A 15,970-nucleotide genomic window follows, 5' to 3' on the forward strand; every position below is an offset into this window, starting at 1 on the left:
CTGCATAATATCCTTTATTTCAGTCAGTGTATGCTTAATTTCTAGTTGGTCCTTTTTCATAACCTCAAGGGTCTCACTAGATTTCTTGAGGGTCTCACTACATTTATCAGCAGTCTCACCAGTCTTTTTGAGAGTCTTACTAAATTTATCGGCGGTTTCTAGAAAGTTCTTGAAAAACCTTAAAAGTGTGGTTTTGAACTCTATATCCAGTCGTTTGCTTTTCTCCATTTCTGTCATTTGTGACCTATTTCTTTGTCTCCGCATTTTTTATACTTCCCTGTGTTGGTAGAGTGGCTTTGTGTGCTAGGTGTCCTATAGGGCCCAGTGGCTCAGCCTCCCCAATTACCTGAGGTGGACACTCTTGGTGCACCCCTTTGTGGGCTTTGTGCACAGTCTTGTTGTAGTTAAGCCTTGATTGTTGTAGGTATCACTGGGAGGAATTGACCTCCAGGCCAATTGGCTGTGAGAATTGGCTGTGTCTACGGTGGGAGAACTTCTGTGCTGAAGACACCTTTATGAGGCAAGACTTGCTTCAGGGGAGCTTTGGGGCTCACTGAGTCTGCCCCCTGAGTGTGTCCCTTATGGATCTGAGGAGTTGTAATTGGATGGTCCCACTCTGACCACTGGGTACACTGGCTCTTGGATCTAAGGAGGTGCTAATTTAGCCTCTGCCTGAGACTACCCAGCAGGAGCTACGAGGAGATCTGCAGATTCCCCTTGCTTGTTTGGGGTTTGGAGGTGCCCAAATGAGGCCCAGCTGTGAAGCAATGCAAGCTGCTGTGGGGCCTTGGGCCTTCTCTTGGAAGTTCTGGGTCGGTCTGGCCCAGCTGCAGTTTGTTAGGTAGTTTTCAGATTGCGAAGGGCCAGCGCATTCATATGCAAAAGCCTCTGCTGCAGCTTGGGTGGGGCAGGGTCTCAGGGAATCAACAGGGCGGAGCAAGCAGCTATGGCTGATCCTCAGCTCTGCCCTAAGGGGCTCCGCGTCTCAGTGTCCCGGTAATCGGTAATTGTTGCAAGCACCTTTGAGAGAAAGCCGCCCTCGAGTTCCGAGTTCTGCCCGCTGCCAGACAGTCCAATTTCTCCCCATATGAGTCTGGGTCCCCAGAGATTCACCCGGAACTGGAGTTCAGAGCAGTCAGGGGCTTGTGACTCCCTCCCGATTCAAAAAGACAGCGTCCTCAGTTGCCAGCCCTTGCCGCGTGCGCCTCTGTACCTCTGCACTTTACTTCCACACCTCCTCTGAGTCTCAGTGTGCTTTTCTCTTTCCTTCTAGTTGTAGAATTTCCACTCAGCCAGCCTTCCTGTGGTTCTGGATGATGTCTGTTTTGTCTTTAAGTTGTATTTTTGAATTTGTTGTGGGAGGCAGCAATTTCCAGTGTTTACCTATGCCGCCATCTTGGTTTTCCTGAAAGGATTCTTTTAACACCAATATCATTTTAGCATAAATTTGTTAGACCTGAAAGGCTATTTATTCACAAGTGCTTAAATTTTTTAAAAACCAGGTCTAAATTGATCAGTGGAGTGATTTAAATATAGATAGTGCTAAAGTGGAATCATCTAGTTGTTGCTTGAAAATGTTTGTTATTAGGTCAGTTAAGGAAAAAAGTATAGCTTTTATAGTATGACATACTATCTTTTATCTTTTGTAGGGTCGCCTGGCCTTTGGAAATCATTACCAACCTCAAACTCTGTGTATCAACTTTGATGATGCTTTTTTAACTTATACTACAAAACCACCTTCCAGTCACCTTGACCAATTCATGCATATTGTGAAAGGAAAGCTTGAAAATGTTCGAGTCATGCTTGTTCCTAGTCCAAGATATGTTGGTCTTCAAAATGATGAGTAAGAACATCTTACATATGTCTAATATAGATATCAATTTGATTTTTAGCACCCTTTTAATTTCTGTTACAAGCTGGGCATTAATTAGGTACATTTTTCTAATAAATTAACAGTATAGTCCTGCTTTATAAGGTAAGTGGATATACTATCCATTGGTAAACTCTAATTTTAAATATTTTTCTATAGAATTATGACTAATTTTTTTACCCTTGTCTTCCTTTTAACTGTATTTGAAAAACTCATTTTGGGAAATTAGCCCTGGTATTTGATGTTTACACATTACAGGTAGGTTTTTATTTACAGAAGGAATGGATAAATAGTAAATTCAGCAAATTCATTATAGTGGAGTACCATTCTGAGTTAATGAGAAAAGTTGAAAATGGAAACAAAATTACTCTTGGACATCTGTTGAAGTTAGGATGGTACAGTTAGGATGGAACTTGCTTGGTATGCAAGTCCTGGGTAGTTTTCCACCTAGCTTTCCAGATTTGTCTTCTACCTGTGAAGTAGCTGCTTGCGTTCAGGAGACAGGGAGCATTAGTGATGCACCGTGGACTCGCCCTCGTGGTGGCAGGATGCTTCCCTATGAGGACTGGGAACTGAAGGAACTCCAGGGCATGCGTTCATGGTAGGATGAGGGCTCACGATGTCTTTTTTGTATGAGGAGACTTTCTGGTTGAATTTGTGTAATTTAGTATTCATAGGATGATATTCCTCTATGTCCCAGCGTATATCTTTGTAGGCAACATACAATCTATGAAGTCGTGAGAAGCATGATTATTCCCTTTTAGTTCCAACTTTTTGCTGTTCAATTTTCTGGGCACTGGCTGGAGTGGTAGAGAGGTTTCCCTTTGGAGACTGGCGAGGCTGTGAGTCTGCCTGGGCCCACTCTTCAGGATCAGGGGCTTTGCTCAGCACATAATGCTGCACTTACAGCTGAAAGTTTAATACTGCATGAATAAATAAATCTGGATTTTGTGAAAATTATTAGAGAGTAAGATGAAAAAGTGTTCTGCTATTAATTTGTATAAAAAGATTTAAAATTGTGTTTTTTACTCTTTAAAAGTGTGCAGGTTAAACGACGACATTAAACATTAAGCCTGGCAGGTACTGGTCAGTGATAGGCATTGACCTATGAACCAGGAGGTCATGGTTTGATTTCCTGTTATGGCACATGCCTGGGTTTTGGGCTCGATCCCCGGGAAGGGGTATGCAGGAGGTAGCTGATCAACAGTTCTCTCTCATCATTGATGTTTCTCTGTCTCTCTCTCCCTTCACTCTGAAATCAATAAAAATATATTAAAAAAATAAACATTGTCCTAACTGGTTTGGCTCAGTGGATAGAGCGTTGGCCTGCGGACTCAAGGGTCCCAGGTTCGATTCCGGTCAAGGGCATGTATCTTGGTTGCGGGCACATCCCCGGTAGGAGGTGTGCAGGAGGCAGCTGATCCATGTTTCTCTCTCATCGATGTTTCTAACTCTCTATCCCTCTCCCTTCCTCTCTGTAAAAAAACAATAAAATATATTTAAAAAATAAACATTAACCTTAAGATTTAATATATTTTAAGAAGAATATTGCTGAATTTGTGTTATTATTTAATGACTGCGAAGTTTATTTTGATGTGGAAGGAAGATACTGTGGTGTATGACAAAGTAAAAAGTTGTTAAAGCAATGAAAGATGAACAGTTTGTGGGAAAGCGATTGTAGAGAAACAGTCAATCCAGAATTTGAGTTCGAGATGTTTGCTTTAAATTTTATTCAAGTTGATCAAATAAATATTCTTGGAAATAGGTAATGTAAAGTTGTTAAAAATAAAAATGACAACATTTTTTCTTTCTTTTTTTTTTTAATATATTTTATTGTTTTTTTACAGAGAGGAAGGGAGAGAGATAGAGAGTTAGAAACATCGATGAGAGAGAAACATCAATCAGCTGCCTCCTGCACATCTCCCACTGGGAATGTGCCCGCAACCAAGGTACATGCCCTTGACCGGAATTGAACCCAGGACCTTTCAGTCTGCGGGACGACGCTCTATCCACTGAGCCAAACCGGTTTCGGCAACAACATTTTTTCTTATGTAATGTTTTGGAAAGCTTATTTTATTTTACAGATATATAAAGTGATATTTCTTCAGTTTTGTAGTGTTATTAATAGAAAATGATTGAATTTAAAGTTTAATTGTTATAAATACAGAATATAATTATTGTATTCTGATGAACATTGTTTTTCCATTGTATTTAATTAACTTTGTCTTAAATTGATTTCTGTTATTCACAACTTAAAATGAAAACGTGAAACAATTTTTTTTCTTTTTTCCCTATTGAACCAATCTACTGATTAAAAATATTTCAGTATCATTTCATTATTTAGTCTAATATAGAATACAACTATGGAACAATTTATTGTCTGTGAAAGATGGCTTACCTTTTCAAGATGCTACCCTTGATGCGTTTGTTTTTTTGTTTGTTTGTTTTCACCTGTCACCACCATTAATTAGAACACTGAACTGTTTGTATGCTGGAGTTGTACTTAGTTTGCCTTGCCCCTTCTCATAGGCCACCGAGATTAATGGGAGAAGGCTTTGTGGTGATGCAGTCAAATGATGTTGACATCTACTACTACATGGACGAGCCAGGTAAGACTTTTTGAAAGTATAGTTCATAGCTGCAATTCTATTTCTTCTATGAAATGGGATATTAATAATATTTTAAGTCTCTTTACTTAGGATATAAATAAGTTTTAATAAATGTTGAGTGCCTACCTAAAAAATACCTGTGTCGTTGTTAAAAGTTGAATATGACTTTAGTATTTCAGACCAAAATGATATTGTAACCTTTCCTTCAAATTCCATGTTATCAAATATACCTCAAAAATTGTGAATGAAAATTACCATGAGTGAAAACCTTTGAGAATATGATGATGGTTAAGGTAATTCATGTTAGTTAGGAAAACAACTCACAGTATGTTAGACTTGAGGCTAACAGTTTCAGGATTAAAATCCAGCTACCATGCTTCATGGATGGTTTCCATTTTATAAAAGTTACTAAACATTGGATTTTAGCCCCCTTTTTTTCCTGATCTTTCTCCTGGGGTTTTATAAGGTCAAAATATTTTAAAAGTAAAAGTAGGATGCTGTTTGCCTTTTTTCACCATGTTGATATTTTCACTGATTCTTAACTTGAAACAATAGCTAGGGACAGACTGGTTTTTCAAAATTAGGATTTTGAAAAAATTTGAGTCTGCAACTGTGAGTTTGGTAATTTTTCTCATAAGACCACCAGTGATGTTAACAAATGTGATTTTTAAAATGTTTGATGATGAAATTTATTAATATTTGAAAAAGTATGTATGTTGTAGTGAACCCATGTTTTCCAAATGATCAATGCATGCTGTTGCAAAATCAGGCCATGGATAAAAGATTTATTCAAAGTGCAAGAGAGATAGTATATTTTAATGTAAGAAGTTCAGTGATATGGCTTCAGATTCCACATTGTAACCTTTAAGAAACTACTACTTGTTGAATTTTGGAGTAGTGTCAAAGAATACCCAGAACTATCAGAAAAAGCTATTAAAATACTCCTTCCTTTTCTATCCACCTATTTGTATGAGGCTAGGTTTTCTTCAAATCCTTGAACAACAGACTTAATATAGAAGCAGCTGTGAGAATTCACATTTTTTTATTAAGCTAGACATTAAAGAGATTTGCCAAAGTAAAAACAATACCAACATTTCTCAAATTAATTTTTTTTAGAAAATGTGGTTATTTTTATTAAAATACTTTTATTAAAAATGAAATTAAAATTTCATCTTTCATTAAAATATAGTTATTTTCATATTATTTTCATTAAAATTTATTACTATCAACATAATGGGCTTCTTATTTAATAAAATAAAAAATTTAAAAATTGATCAATTTAAATTTTTAATACAGTAAGTATTGATAGAGATAATACAAAAATACCCACTTTAGGGTCCTCAATTAAAAAAAATTATTGATTTCAGAGAAGAAGGAGAAGGAGAAAGAGATAGAAACATCAATGATGAGAGAGAATCATTGGTCAGCTGCTTCTTGTGCACACCCTCTACTGGGGATTGAGCCCGCAACCTGGGCATGTGCCCTGACCAGGAATTGAACCGTGACCTCCTGGTTCATATGTGGACGCTCAACTACTGAGCCACACCAGCCGGGCAGGTCCTCAATAATTTTTAAGAGTGTAAAGTGTTCCTGAAATAAAAAAAAATATGTTAGAACTGCTGATCTACAGGAACATTTTAATGGTTATTTTAAATAACTGCCTTTATGTTGTATATTCTGCAATGCAGGACTTGTACCAGAAGAAACAGAGGAAAATATTGAAGGAGAATTGAGTAGTGAGGATTGCAAATTACAAGATTTGCCTCCGTGTTGGGGACTTGATATAGTTTGTGGTAAAGGAACAGATTTCAACTATGGGCCATGGGCCGATAGACAGAGGTACTTGAATAAATTATATTTCTAATAAGTTTCAAATGTATTGAGCTAATACTATATTTTTATTAAAACATAATAGTTTTCTAAGCTATTTTATTATGGCAGGGTAAGATATTCCTAGACATTTTAATCCAAATAATAACTTGTGTGTAGAGAAATTGGTTTAATCAAGTTCACTGCAAAGGAGGAGTTAACTCATTAGAAAAATGATGAATGAGCAGCACATTTATTGGTTCCTTTGTTTTTCCTTAAGTATTTAATCAACAAATATGCCAGTGATTGTTGGGGTGATGCAGATTCAGAACTAAATACAAAGATAGTTTAGTTAGTGGATGAAAAAAGAGACAAAAGAGGTTTATTACATGCTGTAATAGAGGTGAGTAAAAACTCTTGAAAAACTTAGAAAGGTACTGACTTGGTTTGCTAAGGCTCCCATAACAGAATACCACAGACAAATTTCTCACACTTCTGGAAGTTAGAATTCTGAGATTAAGGTGTTGGCTAGTTCCTTATGAGGGCTGTGAGGGAATGATGTGTTTCTTGTGATAGCTGTCTTTTCTCTGCATCTTCACGTGGTCTTCCCTTTTGTGTAAGTTCTCTGTCCAAATTTCCTCTTCTTAGAAGAATATCGGTCATGTTAGATTAGGGTCCACCAAAAACATCTCATTTTAACTTAATTACCTCTGTAAAGACCATGTCTCCAAATACAGCCAAATTCTGAGGTTAGGACTTCCACATAAGAATGTTTAGGGGTACGCAATTCAGCCCATAAAAGGTACATAAATCATTTTAAAGATTTAAGAAGAAAAGAATTGGGGGAGGCTTTTTGGTAGAGGGAACATTTGAGTTGAGTTTTGAAACATAAGTGTTAGCCAGGGGAGGAAGAATTTTAAACAAAGGAGAGGACATTTACCAGTAGTGATGAGGACACATCCAAATTTTTATGTAAATAGACGTTGCTTATAGTTAGTTCAGCAACTTTGCCATCTGGACTATTGATATACTTGTAGAAAGTCTTTCATTTCTCACAGTAGAAAACATTCTTTTGTTTTATTGAGAGGAAATTATAGTAGGTGTTTGTGACTTAATTTTTTGTATTTTGTCTATTTTTAAATAAGAGAGTAGTGATAATACATATCAAGTTCAAATATTGATTTTGGTCCCTTATTAGAAATCATTTTGTTGGAATAAAATGTCATTATTCTTTCTACCTTCTTATATAGAGATTGTTTATGGAAGTTTTTCTTCCCACCTGATTATCAAGTTCTGAAAGTTTCTGAAATTGCACAGCCAGGGAGACCAAGACAGATCCTTGCCTTTGAACTGCGAATGAATATTATTGCAGATGCTACAATTGACTTGCTGTTTACCAAAAATAGGGTAATTATTGAAATAATATAGAGAAAATAGTGCTTAAAATTTGAATATTACTTTCCAGAGCAATTTTTGGTGACTAGTCCTATACTGAGATTCATTTCTATGAGCTTCCTACCACTGTGCCCCCAATAATTGTATATATACTATTTTCATTAAGTGCCAAATAGTAGACAGAAATTAATCAACAAACCTTTATGCTATAGTCTGGTTCATTTTCTTCTTTATATCAGCCCAAATTGTTTTAGTGTATTTTTTTGTTAACCCTCACGGAGGAGATTTTTCCCATTGATTTTTAGAGAGAGAGTGGAAGGGAAGGAGAGAGGGAGGGAGATAGTAAGAGAGAAAGAGAGTGAGAGAAATATCGATGTGAGAGATAAATCAATTGGTTACCTCACTCGCCTGACTAGGGCTGGGGATCCAACCTGCAACCTAGGTATGTGCCCTTGACCAGAATCGAACCTGGGACCCTGTGGTACATGGGTCAACATTCTAACCACAGACCCACTCTGTGCAGGGTGTGTTCTTGGGCATTTTGAATACCTATTAATATCATTGCTGGTTATATTTTTGTCTCTGATAATAACTAAAAGGTAAAGATGGGAATGTAATTATAATGAATATTTTATGTGACTTACTTTTTTTGTTTTGTTAGGAAACAAATGCTGTGCATGTCAATGTTGGTGCTGGCTCCTATTTGGAGATCAATATTCCCATGACAGTCGAGGAAAATGGTAAGCTGCAGCAAGTGCTTTTCTGTTCCAAATGATTAGTAGGAAAATAATATATAAACAGTAGTTTGTTAATCCACTTAAACTAACATAATTAATGGGGTTTTCTTTTTCAGCTTTTTATTATATTTTGTGTACCTATAGCTATCAACAGTATATAGTACACAAATCATTTGTGCAGCTAGAGAAAGAGAAAATTTTTTTTAAAGTAAGTTAAGTCTTATAATTTCATGCTTTTATTATCTATCTATATATATATGTAAAAGGCTAAGTGACCGACCATCCGACCAGTACATATGACACACACTGGCAATCCTATATAATAAAAGCCTAATATGCTAAGCGTCTAGTTGTCTGGTTGGCCGTTCAACCAATCAAAGTGTAATGTGCTAATGATATGCTAAGGCTGCTCAACCATTCGCTATGACATGCACTGATCACCAGGGGGCAGACAACCGGTTGGCCAGTCGCTATGACATGCACTGACCACCAGGGGGCAGACGCTCTGACTGGTAGGTTAGCTTTGCTGCTGGGGTCCGGCCATCAGGACTGAGCCAGATGGGCTGTACACACCCTAGAGCCCTCCTGCAGCCCCTCCCTGGCTGGCCAACCTCCCGCGTCCCTTCCGGGCCCCAATTGTGCACCAGTGGAGTCCTTTGGCCTGGCCTGCGCTCTCTTGCAATCTGGGATGCCTTGGGGGATGTCAGAGACCCGGTTTTGGCACGATCCCGCAGGCCAGGCTGAGAGACCGCACTGATGCACGAATTTGTGCACCAGGCCGCTAGTTTAAAAATAAACATTGCCTTGCGCATACACGATACATATAAAGCTCTCACTGGCACCAATCACATGTGTGTGTTTTGATATGTCATTGTTGATTGTGAATTTAGTTGTTTTTGTTGTTTTTATATCATGTCTTTGTTGTTTTTATATCATGTTATTGTTTATTAATCAACTTATATATTATTTTCATATACATTTTACTAACTTTCTTTAATCTCTGACACTTCTATTTTAGAGAAAGGGCAAATAGTGATATTAAAATATTTCTTCTAATTAATATCCTTTCAATGAGCATGAATCCGTGCACCGTACTCTATATTTCTCTTTTGTAAGTGAGCATACTTTGCTTAGCATATGTTTTTCCTGTTTCTTCATGAGAGCAGGTGCTCTGTCTTTGTTTTCACTGTGTAAACCTGATGCTGAATCCAGTACCTGGTTTGTGGTTCATGGCCAGTAATTGACTGAATGGCTAATAGTCTTTGTTTCAGGTAATAATAGTAGATTTTTGTCAGGGAGTAAACTGGGTACTTTGAACAGCAAAACTTTAAGAAAGGAGAACGTTTCATATTTCAAATATTAAATAAGGCCCTGATAGCTATAGTTTCATCTGAGCTGAAATAATCTAATTCATTATGCACTTAAAATTTGGCTCTGATACAAGTTAATCAACAACATGACTACTTTGTGTTAAATTGACCAAAATATTATATAGCTGTCTTCATTTTTTCTGCCTCTCATCCTCTTATTACATTTGTAATTGAGAGTAATTAAAATGAAATTCTGCTCTATTCACTTTCTTGAGCATGCAGAGAATAGCAACTTACCCATATTTTTAAATTACTAACCAGCAATGTTATGATTGCTAAGCAGAGAGTAATTTTTATACTATTCTTGACTCTCTGTGCTGGTTCCTGCCACTCACTGGATTAATTGCGTCCATAAAGAGGGAACAGTTGGGGTTGCCCGCTGAGATAATTAACTGAAAAAGTGACTGAGAGAGCACGTCTTTTCCCTGTAACCTCTGTGCTGTTTTAGTGAAGAACAAACCTTATTTAAGCTAGTTCTAAGAGAATAATCCTACTGTGTCTTGAAGCAGGTTCTCTAGGACAGGTAGATTCAGTGTAGTCAATTGGAAAGAAGCATCTCTTAGGACAGCCTTAATTACCGATCTGTAATTAAGGGAAAAGGCAGTTGGGATTGCACAAAATTGAGAAGGGTTCATTTGAGGGAATGCTGCTACCATTTTAAACTGATGATGCACATAGGAAGTAAGATTTATACAAACAGTTTGTATACAATTACTGGTGCACTAGGTGAGGGGCCCCCTGAGGGCTGTGGGGTCTGGAGCACACCTATTAGGAATTCATGGGAAGTGCCCCAGCACACAGGCTATGGAACTCAGAGTGAGGGAAGGGTCTAAGGCAGCCGTGGGCAAACTACGGCCCGCGGGCCGGATCTGGCCCGTTTGAAATGAATAAAACTAAAAAAAAACAAGACCGTACCCTTTTATGTAATGTTTACTTTGAATTTATATTAGTTCACACAAACACTCCATCCATGCTTTTGTTCCGGCCCTCCGGTCCAGTTTAAGAATCCATTGTGGCCGTCAAGTCAAAAAGTTTGCCCACCCCTGGTAAGGAAAGGCTGGATGGGGTCCTTGGTCAAAGTGAGGTGGATTTTTAAAAAAAATTTTTCTTATTGATTTCAGAGAGAAAGGGAGAGGGTGAGAGAGATAGAAACATCAATGATGAAAGAATGCCCCCTGCATGCCCCCAACCGGGGATCGAACCCACAATCTGGGCATATGCCCTCAACCAGAATCGAACCTAGGACCCTTCAGTCCGCAGGCCGACGCTCTATCCACTGAGCCAAACCAGCTAGGGCAAGATGAGGTGGTTTTTAAGGTGACTGTCTGAGCGGGAAATAAGCTTAGGTCTGCGACAAGAACAAAACAGAACTCAAATACATGCACAACTTTTTTCAGAGATTCAGGTGTTTGGAAAAAAATAAAAAAGCCCAGAGCAGGATGCATGTTGGAGTAGCCATATAATAATGATCTCAGAGGTCATGCTTCTGGAAGGGCAGCCCATCCAGAAAAGAAGTGATATACTCTGAGCTGCTGCTTTTGTTCAGAACAGGCTGCATGGTTTGGTGTAACTGTCACTGTATAAGGAAGAGCTGTTGTACAGAAACTGTCATTGTATAAGGAGTGGTTGAAAAAGATGAAAATAGGTATGCTGGAGTTAGTGGAAGAAGAGAGGACATGGGAGCTATTTTAAATAGTTCAAAACTGTCATTTAGAGAACAGTAGTTTTGCACTAGAAAGCAAGTCATGATAGACATTATATGAATATGAAACTTTCTTCCCTCAGAGGTGGTCATTTGAGAAAGGTCACCTATGTGGTTGCAAGCTCCCTCCGCATCATTGGGGTATATTTAAATAGCAACTGACCACCACATTTCAGGGATTTCTTCTTTGGGTTGTGGTGGGATTTATTTACAGTAGATTCTTAATTTTTATGTTTTCACTTATTAGGTTACACTCCTGCAATTAAAGGACAACTGTTACATGTTGATGCCACTACCAGCATGCAGTACCGGACCCTGTTAGAAGCAGAAATGCTAGCGGTAAGTCTGGGGCATATGAAGATATATATAGGTGCAAAAAATATAAATTTGGTTTTAATTTTTTAATATAAAATTGTAATGACCAAGAAGTCATCAAATGGTCCATCTTCCTATTCAAGAACCACCAGGTGTTCTTTGGCCTTAATTTGGAAAGAGAAGTAGATTCCCAGTGATGTAGAATCCCTGGCACTCTCTGTTATTCTGCTCCTAGTATGGGGGATGTAAACATAAGGCAATTAAATGTGGGGTTTTGGCCTTTAAAAATATGAACAGTTGTTAGGATATTGTTTTTAAACTTCACTGTATGGCTAGACTAATTCTCTCCAATGTTGTAAATAAGATTGTGGTGTTTTTTTTTTAAAAAAGGAATTACTTAAAAAAAATATATTTTTATTGATTTCAGAGAGGAAGGGAGAGGGAGAGAGAGTTAGACACGTCAATAATGAGAGAGAATCATTGATCAGCTGTCTCCTGCACACCCCATACTGGGGATGAAGCCCGCAACTGGGCATGTGCTCTGACCAGGAATCGAACCGTGTCCTCCTAGTTTGTAGGTTGATGCTCAACCACTTAGCCACACCAGCTGGGCAGATTGTTTTTTGTTTTTTAATATATTTTTATTGATTTCAGAGAGGAAGGGAGAGGGAGAGAGAGATAGAAACATCAGTGATGAGAGAGAATCGATTGGCTGCCTCCTGCACGCCTCCTTACTGGGGATCAAGCCTGCAACCCAGGCATCTGCCCTGATCGGAATTGAACCTGGGACCCTGTGGTCCACAGGCTAATGCTCTATCCACTGAGCCAAATCAGCTAGGGCTGTTTTTTTTGTTGTTGTTTTTTACTATATGTTTTCTGGCCCCTTTGGATTCTTTCTCAGGGTTTAATAATTCATTCTGCTTTTTACTTGATGAATAAGGTGAAAGGAAGAAAATCTTAATACCCTGGATTGCTGCATAGTACAAAGAGAAAAAATAAGGAAGTACTTATGACCAAAATTTCAGATTAGGGACTCAGTAATCAGGCAGATAATCATTTTTTGTTAGGATCAACAACAATAACAACAATAATAGAAGCCAATGGCTGATAATCAGAGAGGATTCTTTTACACAGTATTATATTAGTCGGTCCTTAATTGTTTGCCTAAACAAGCTATTTACATGATATATATGTAAATTAAGAGGAAACGTTTGCAATTAACCAAGAATATATTGAGTACCATAAATGTATATTCAACTGGCATATTCAGCATTTTAATGATTGCTGAGCTCTAACTGATAAGTACTGCTGTGCAAAATTGCTGGTCCTAATCAAGCAGCTCTTGCCTTTGCAGAATTGTCCAGCTTTGGCAGGTGGAATACAGACCTGTAACCACCACGCTGTCAAATGGGAACCCAGGAGGCTCTGGGGCCAGGCTTGTGTGTGACAGTATCCGTTGCATACACTCTCTGTGCCCGAACCTCTCACTGACCAGGTTGGGCATGCAGAGGAGTTAAGGGTGTTGCTGTTATTCTGAGTTTAACTCACGTACAGTGTTGAAACTGTAACCTGATTGTTCCTCATTTTTTTTTTCCCCCACCTCATGGCTTAGTATTTCAAGGAACTGGATATAACCATGGCTGCTGACCTTCAGCCACAGCAATATTAAAATCTCAAAGGAACCTTCTGTTCTGCTCAGTAGGAAAATAAGTTTTCAGTACTCACCAGCGTGTGTGAGTTTATTTCTGAAGCTCTTCACATAGGGTCACATTTTAAACTCTAACATTTTGACTTGACATTGATTTTCAGTTCCACATCATTGCCAGCTACCCCCGAGTATGGAACATGCCCCAGACGTGGCAGTGTGAATTAGAGGTGTATAAAGCCACCTACCACTTCATCTTTGCACAGAAGAACTTCTTCACAGGTAATTTTCTAATGAAAAAAAAATGCAATGAGATTCATTATAGGGAACTGCTTTCTATTCATGTGAGTTTTACTTTTAGATTCAGCCTGGGGATTTGATGACACAATTCAAACTTTTTTACTTTCACACTTTTTGGGCCAAGAAGATCAAAGGGAAAATTTAAATATAGATATGTTGTGCTCTCTTTCTACACAAAAAAGGAAAATATGAACCCAAAATTGAGCTGAAAAAAAAAAAAAAAGAACCCATCTTAGGCTGGGCTGGTACTTTGATTCAGTCTAGTGGGGAGTATGATGGGGAAGGTGAATCAATTTATCTTCTTGAATTAGGCATCAGCATGGCTTCATGGTTTTGTTTTGATTATTGTAATCTACAAACAGTATATTCAAATAGTCAAATATGCTATGTTTGTATTGGGAGCCCCTACTTTCTTCTTGGCATGGACAATTTAGTTGGTGTTGTCATTAGTCAGAAAATTCCTTCATTTGTTGCAGCGTATTACAATAGCTACTCATATTTATTTCCTGAGTATGCAAACATGTAAGTCTTGGTCTCTGAGTAACATAAATATTTCTATATGAAAACAAGTTGCGTTTATTGAGACTTCCTGTGACAAGTTTAGCTAAACAGAGTTGGTCTGATTTGCCAGGGTTGGTGGCTGTCCCAGAGCACCTAATATTTGCTTGATTGATTGCTACAATCTTCCTTCCTTCCTTCCTTCCTTCCTTCCTTCCTTCCTTCCTTCCTTCCTTCCTTCCTTCCTTCCTTCCTTCCTTCTATTCCTCTATCACTAGTTAGTAGAAGAACATTTAAGAACAATTATTCAAATGTAGACCCTGTGCTCTCTCTGTAGTATGATGCTGTTATTAAAGATGGTTAGAGTTTTCCTTCAGAAGAGAGGGTAGCAAAGAGTGTATTTATTTTAGATAAGATGAATAGTTTGAGTAAAAGTGCAGAATCAAAAACGTTTCTGAGAGAGAAAAGTGATAAAATCAGCTGGATGAATGATGAATTTGTATTGTGGAGTTGGTTAGTTCCAGAGATGGCTTTTGGGCATCTCCCAGCTGCTAGATATTGTGCTACAGAATAGTTAGAAGGTAGGGATGCGTCCCATTTGTTAGGTAAGGTGGCATGTAGAAGTAAGTAGAGATACTATAAGGTATGGTGAACCACTGTGTTTGCTTGTTAAATTAAACAAAAATACAGTTAAGGTAAAATTAATAAGTGGAATTTTCTCTATTCATAGACCAAGTTAATAGCCATATGCCTTTTGTTGTTGACATAGTAAAACTCTACATGTTACTATTATTAATTTAAATTATTATAACTTTTGATATTAAATGTATTATTTTATTAAGAGGAATTTCTAATATCTTGCACAAACTTATGTACATTGAATTTTAAATGAGTTCCTATGATATTATATGAGATAAATTTGATTTCTGATATCATTATTGAATCTAATATTTTTTAGTATAAATTTCCATTAAAATTAAAAAAATTACTTTAAATATTTAATTAATTTTACCTATTAATATTATTATAATATATTTTTTAATCCTCACCTGAGGATATTTTTTCCATTGATTTTTAGAGAGAGTAGAAGGGAGAGGGAGAGACAGAAACACCGATGTGAGAAAGACACATCAATTGGTTGCCTCCCGCATGCCCCCCGACCAGGTCTGGGAGCCTGCAACTGAAGTACATGCCCTTGACTGGAATTGAACCCGGGACCCTTCAGTCCACAGGCCAGTGCTCTATCCACTGAGCAAAACTGGCTAGAGCTACCTATTATTATTATTATTTTGTAATCCTCACCCAAGGAGTGAGGATATTTTTTCCATTGGATTTTAGAGAGAGTGGAAGCAGGGGTGGGGAGAGAGAGACAGAGAAACATCAACGTAAGGAGCTTTTACCTATTGAGATTAAAATAAAGATACCAAAGGATAGGTTCACTAATTATAGGAACACAATTTTGAAATCAACAACCAGACCATACAAATTAGCAGTACAACAAATCAACAAAAATAAGTGACTGTAAATTCTTAGAAGGCCAAGTCTGTGTTTTGTTCACCAGAGTCTAGAATAGAGTCTGACACACAATAGACACTCTGTTGGTATTTGTTTAATGAATAAAACAACAGGAAAAATGGTCAACCCTATTACACTTAAGAAATTCAATTAAATGAGGTGGCATCTTCCAGTTACCAATTATCAAGCTGCCCTCCCCGCACCC

The 15,970-nt window shown here is 37.7% G+C and overlaps 1 protein-coding gene across 15 annotated transcripts in view; it reads left to right on the forward strand.

Moving 5' to 3' along the window:
* LOC102432355 (uncharacterized protein KIAA1109) overlaps positions 1–15,970 on the forward strand; it is a 149,990-nt gene that overhangs the window by 26,161 nt on the left and 107,859 nt on the right. For all 15 annotated transcript variants that reach the window (XM_023754145.1, XM_023754122.1, XM_023754094.1 and 12 more), the window contains 7 exons: positions 1,650–1,843; positions 4,400–4,479; positions 6,168–6,318; positions 7,539–7,695; positions 8,345–8,423; positions 11,740–11,831; positions 13,617–13,734. In XM_023754145.1, coding sequence (XP_023609913.1) covers positions 1,650–1,843; positions 4,400–4,479; positions 6,168–6,318; positions 7,539–7,695; positions 8,345–8,423; positions 11,740–11,831; positions 13,617–13,734 — 871 coding nt within the window. The remainder of the gene's footprint in view (positions 1–1,649; positions 1,844–4,399; positions 4,480–6,167; positions 6,319–7,538; positions 7,696–8,344; positions 8,424–11,739; positions 11,832–13,616; positions 13,735–15,970) is intronic.

The sequence above is a fragment of the Myotis lucifugus genome, unplaced genomic scaffold (genome assembly GCF_000147115.1).
Source record: "Myotis lucifugus unplaced genomic scaffold, Myoluc2.0 scaffold_1, whole genome shotgun sequence".
Classification (NCBI taxonomy): domain Eukaryota; kingdom Metazoa; phylum Chordata; class Mammalia; order Chiroptera; family Vespertilionidae; genus Myotis; species Myotis lucifugus.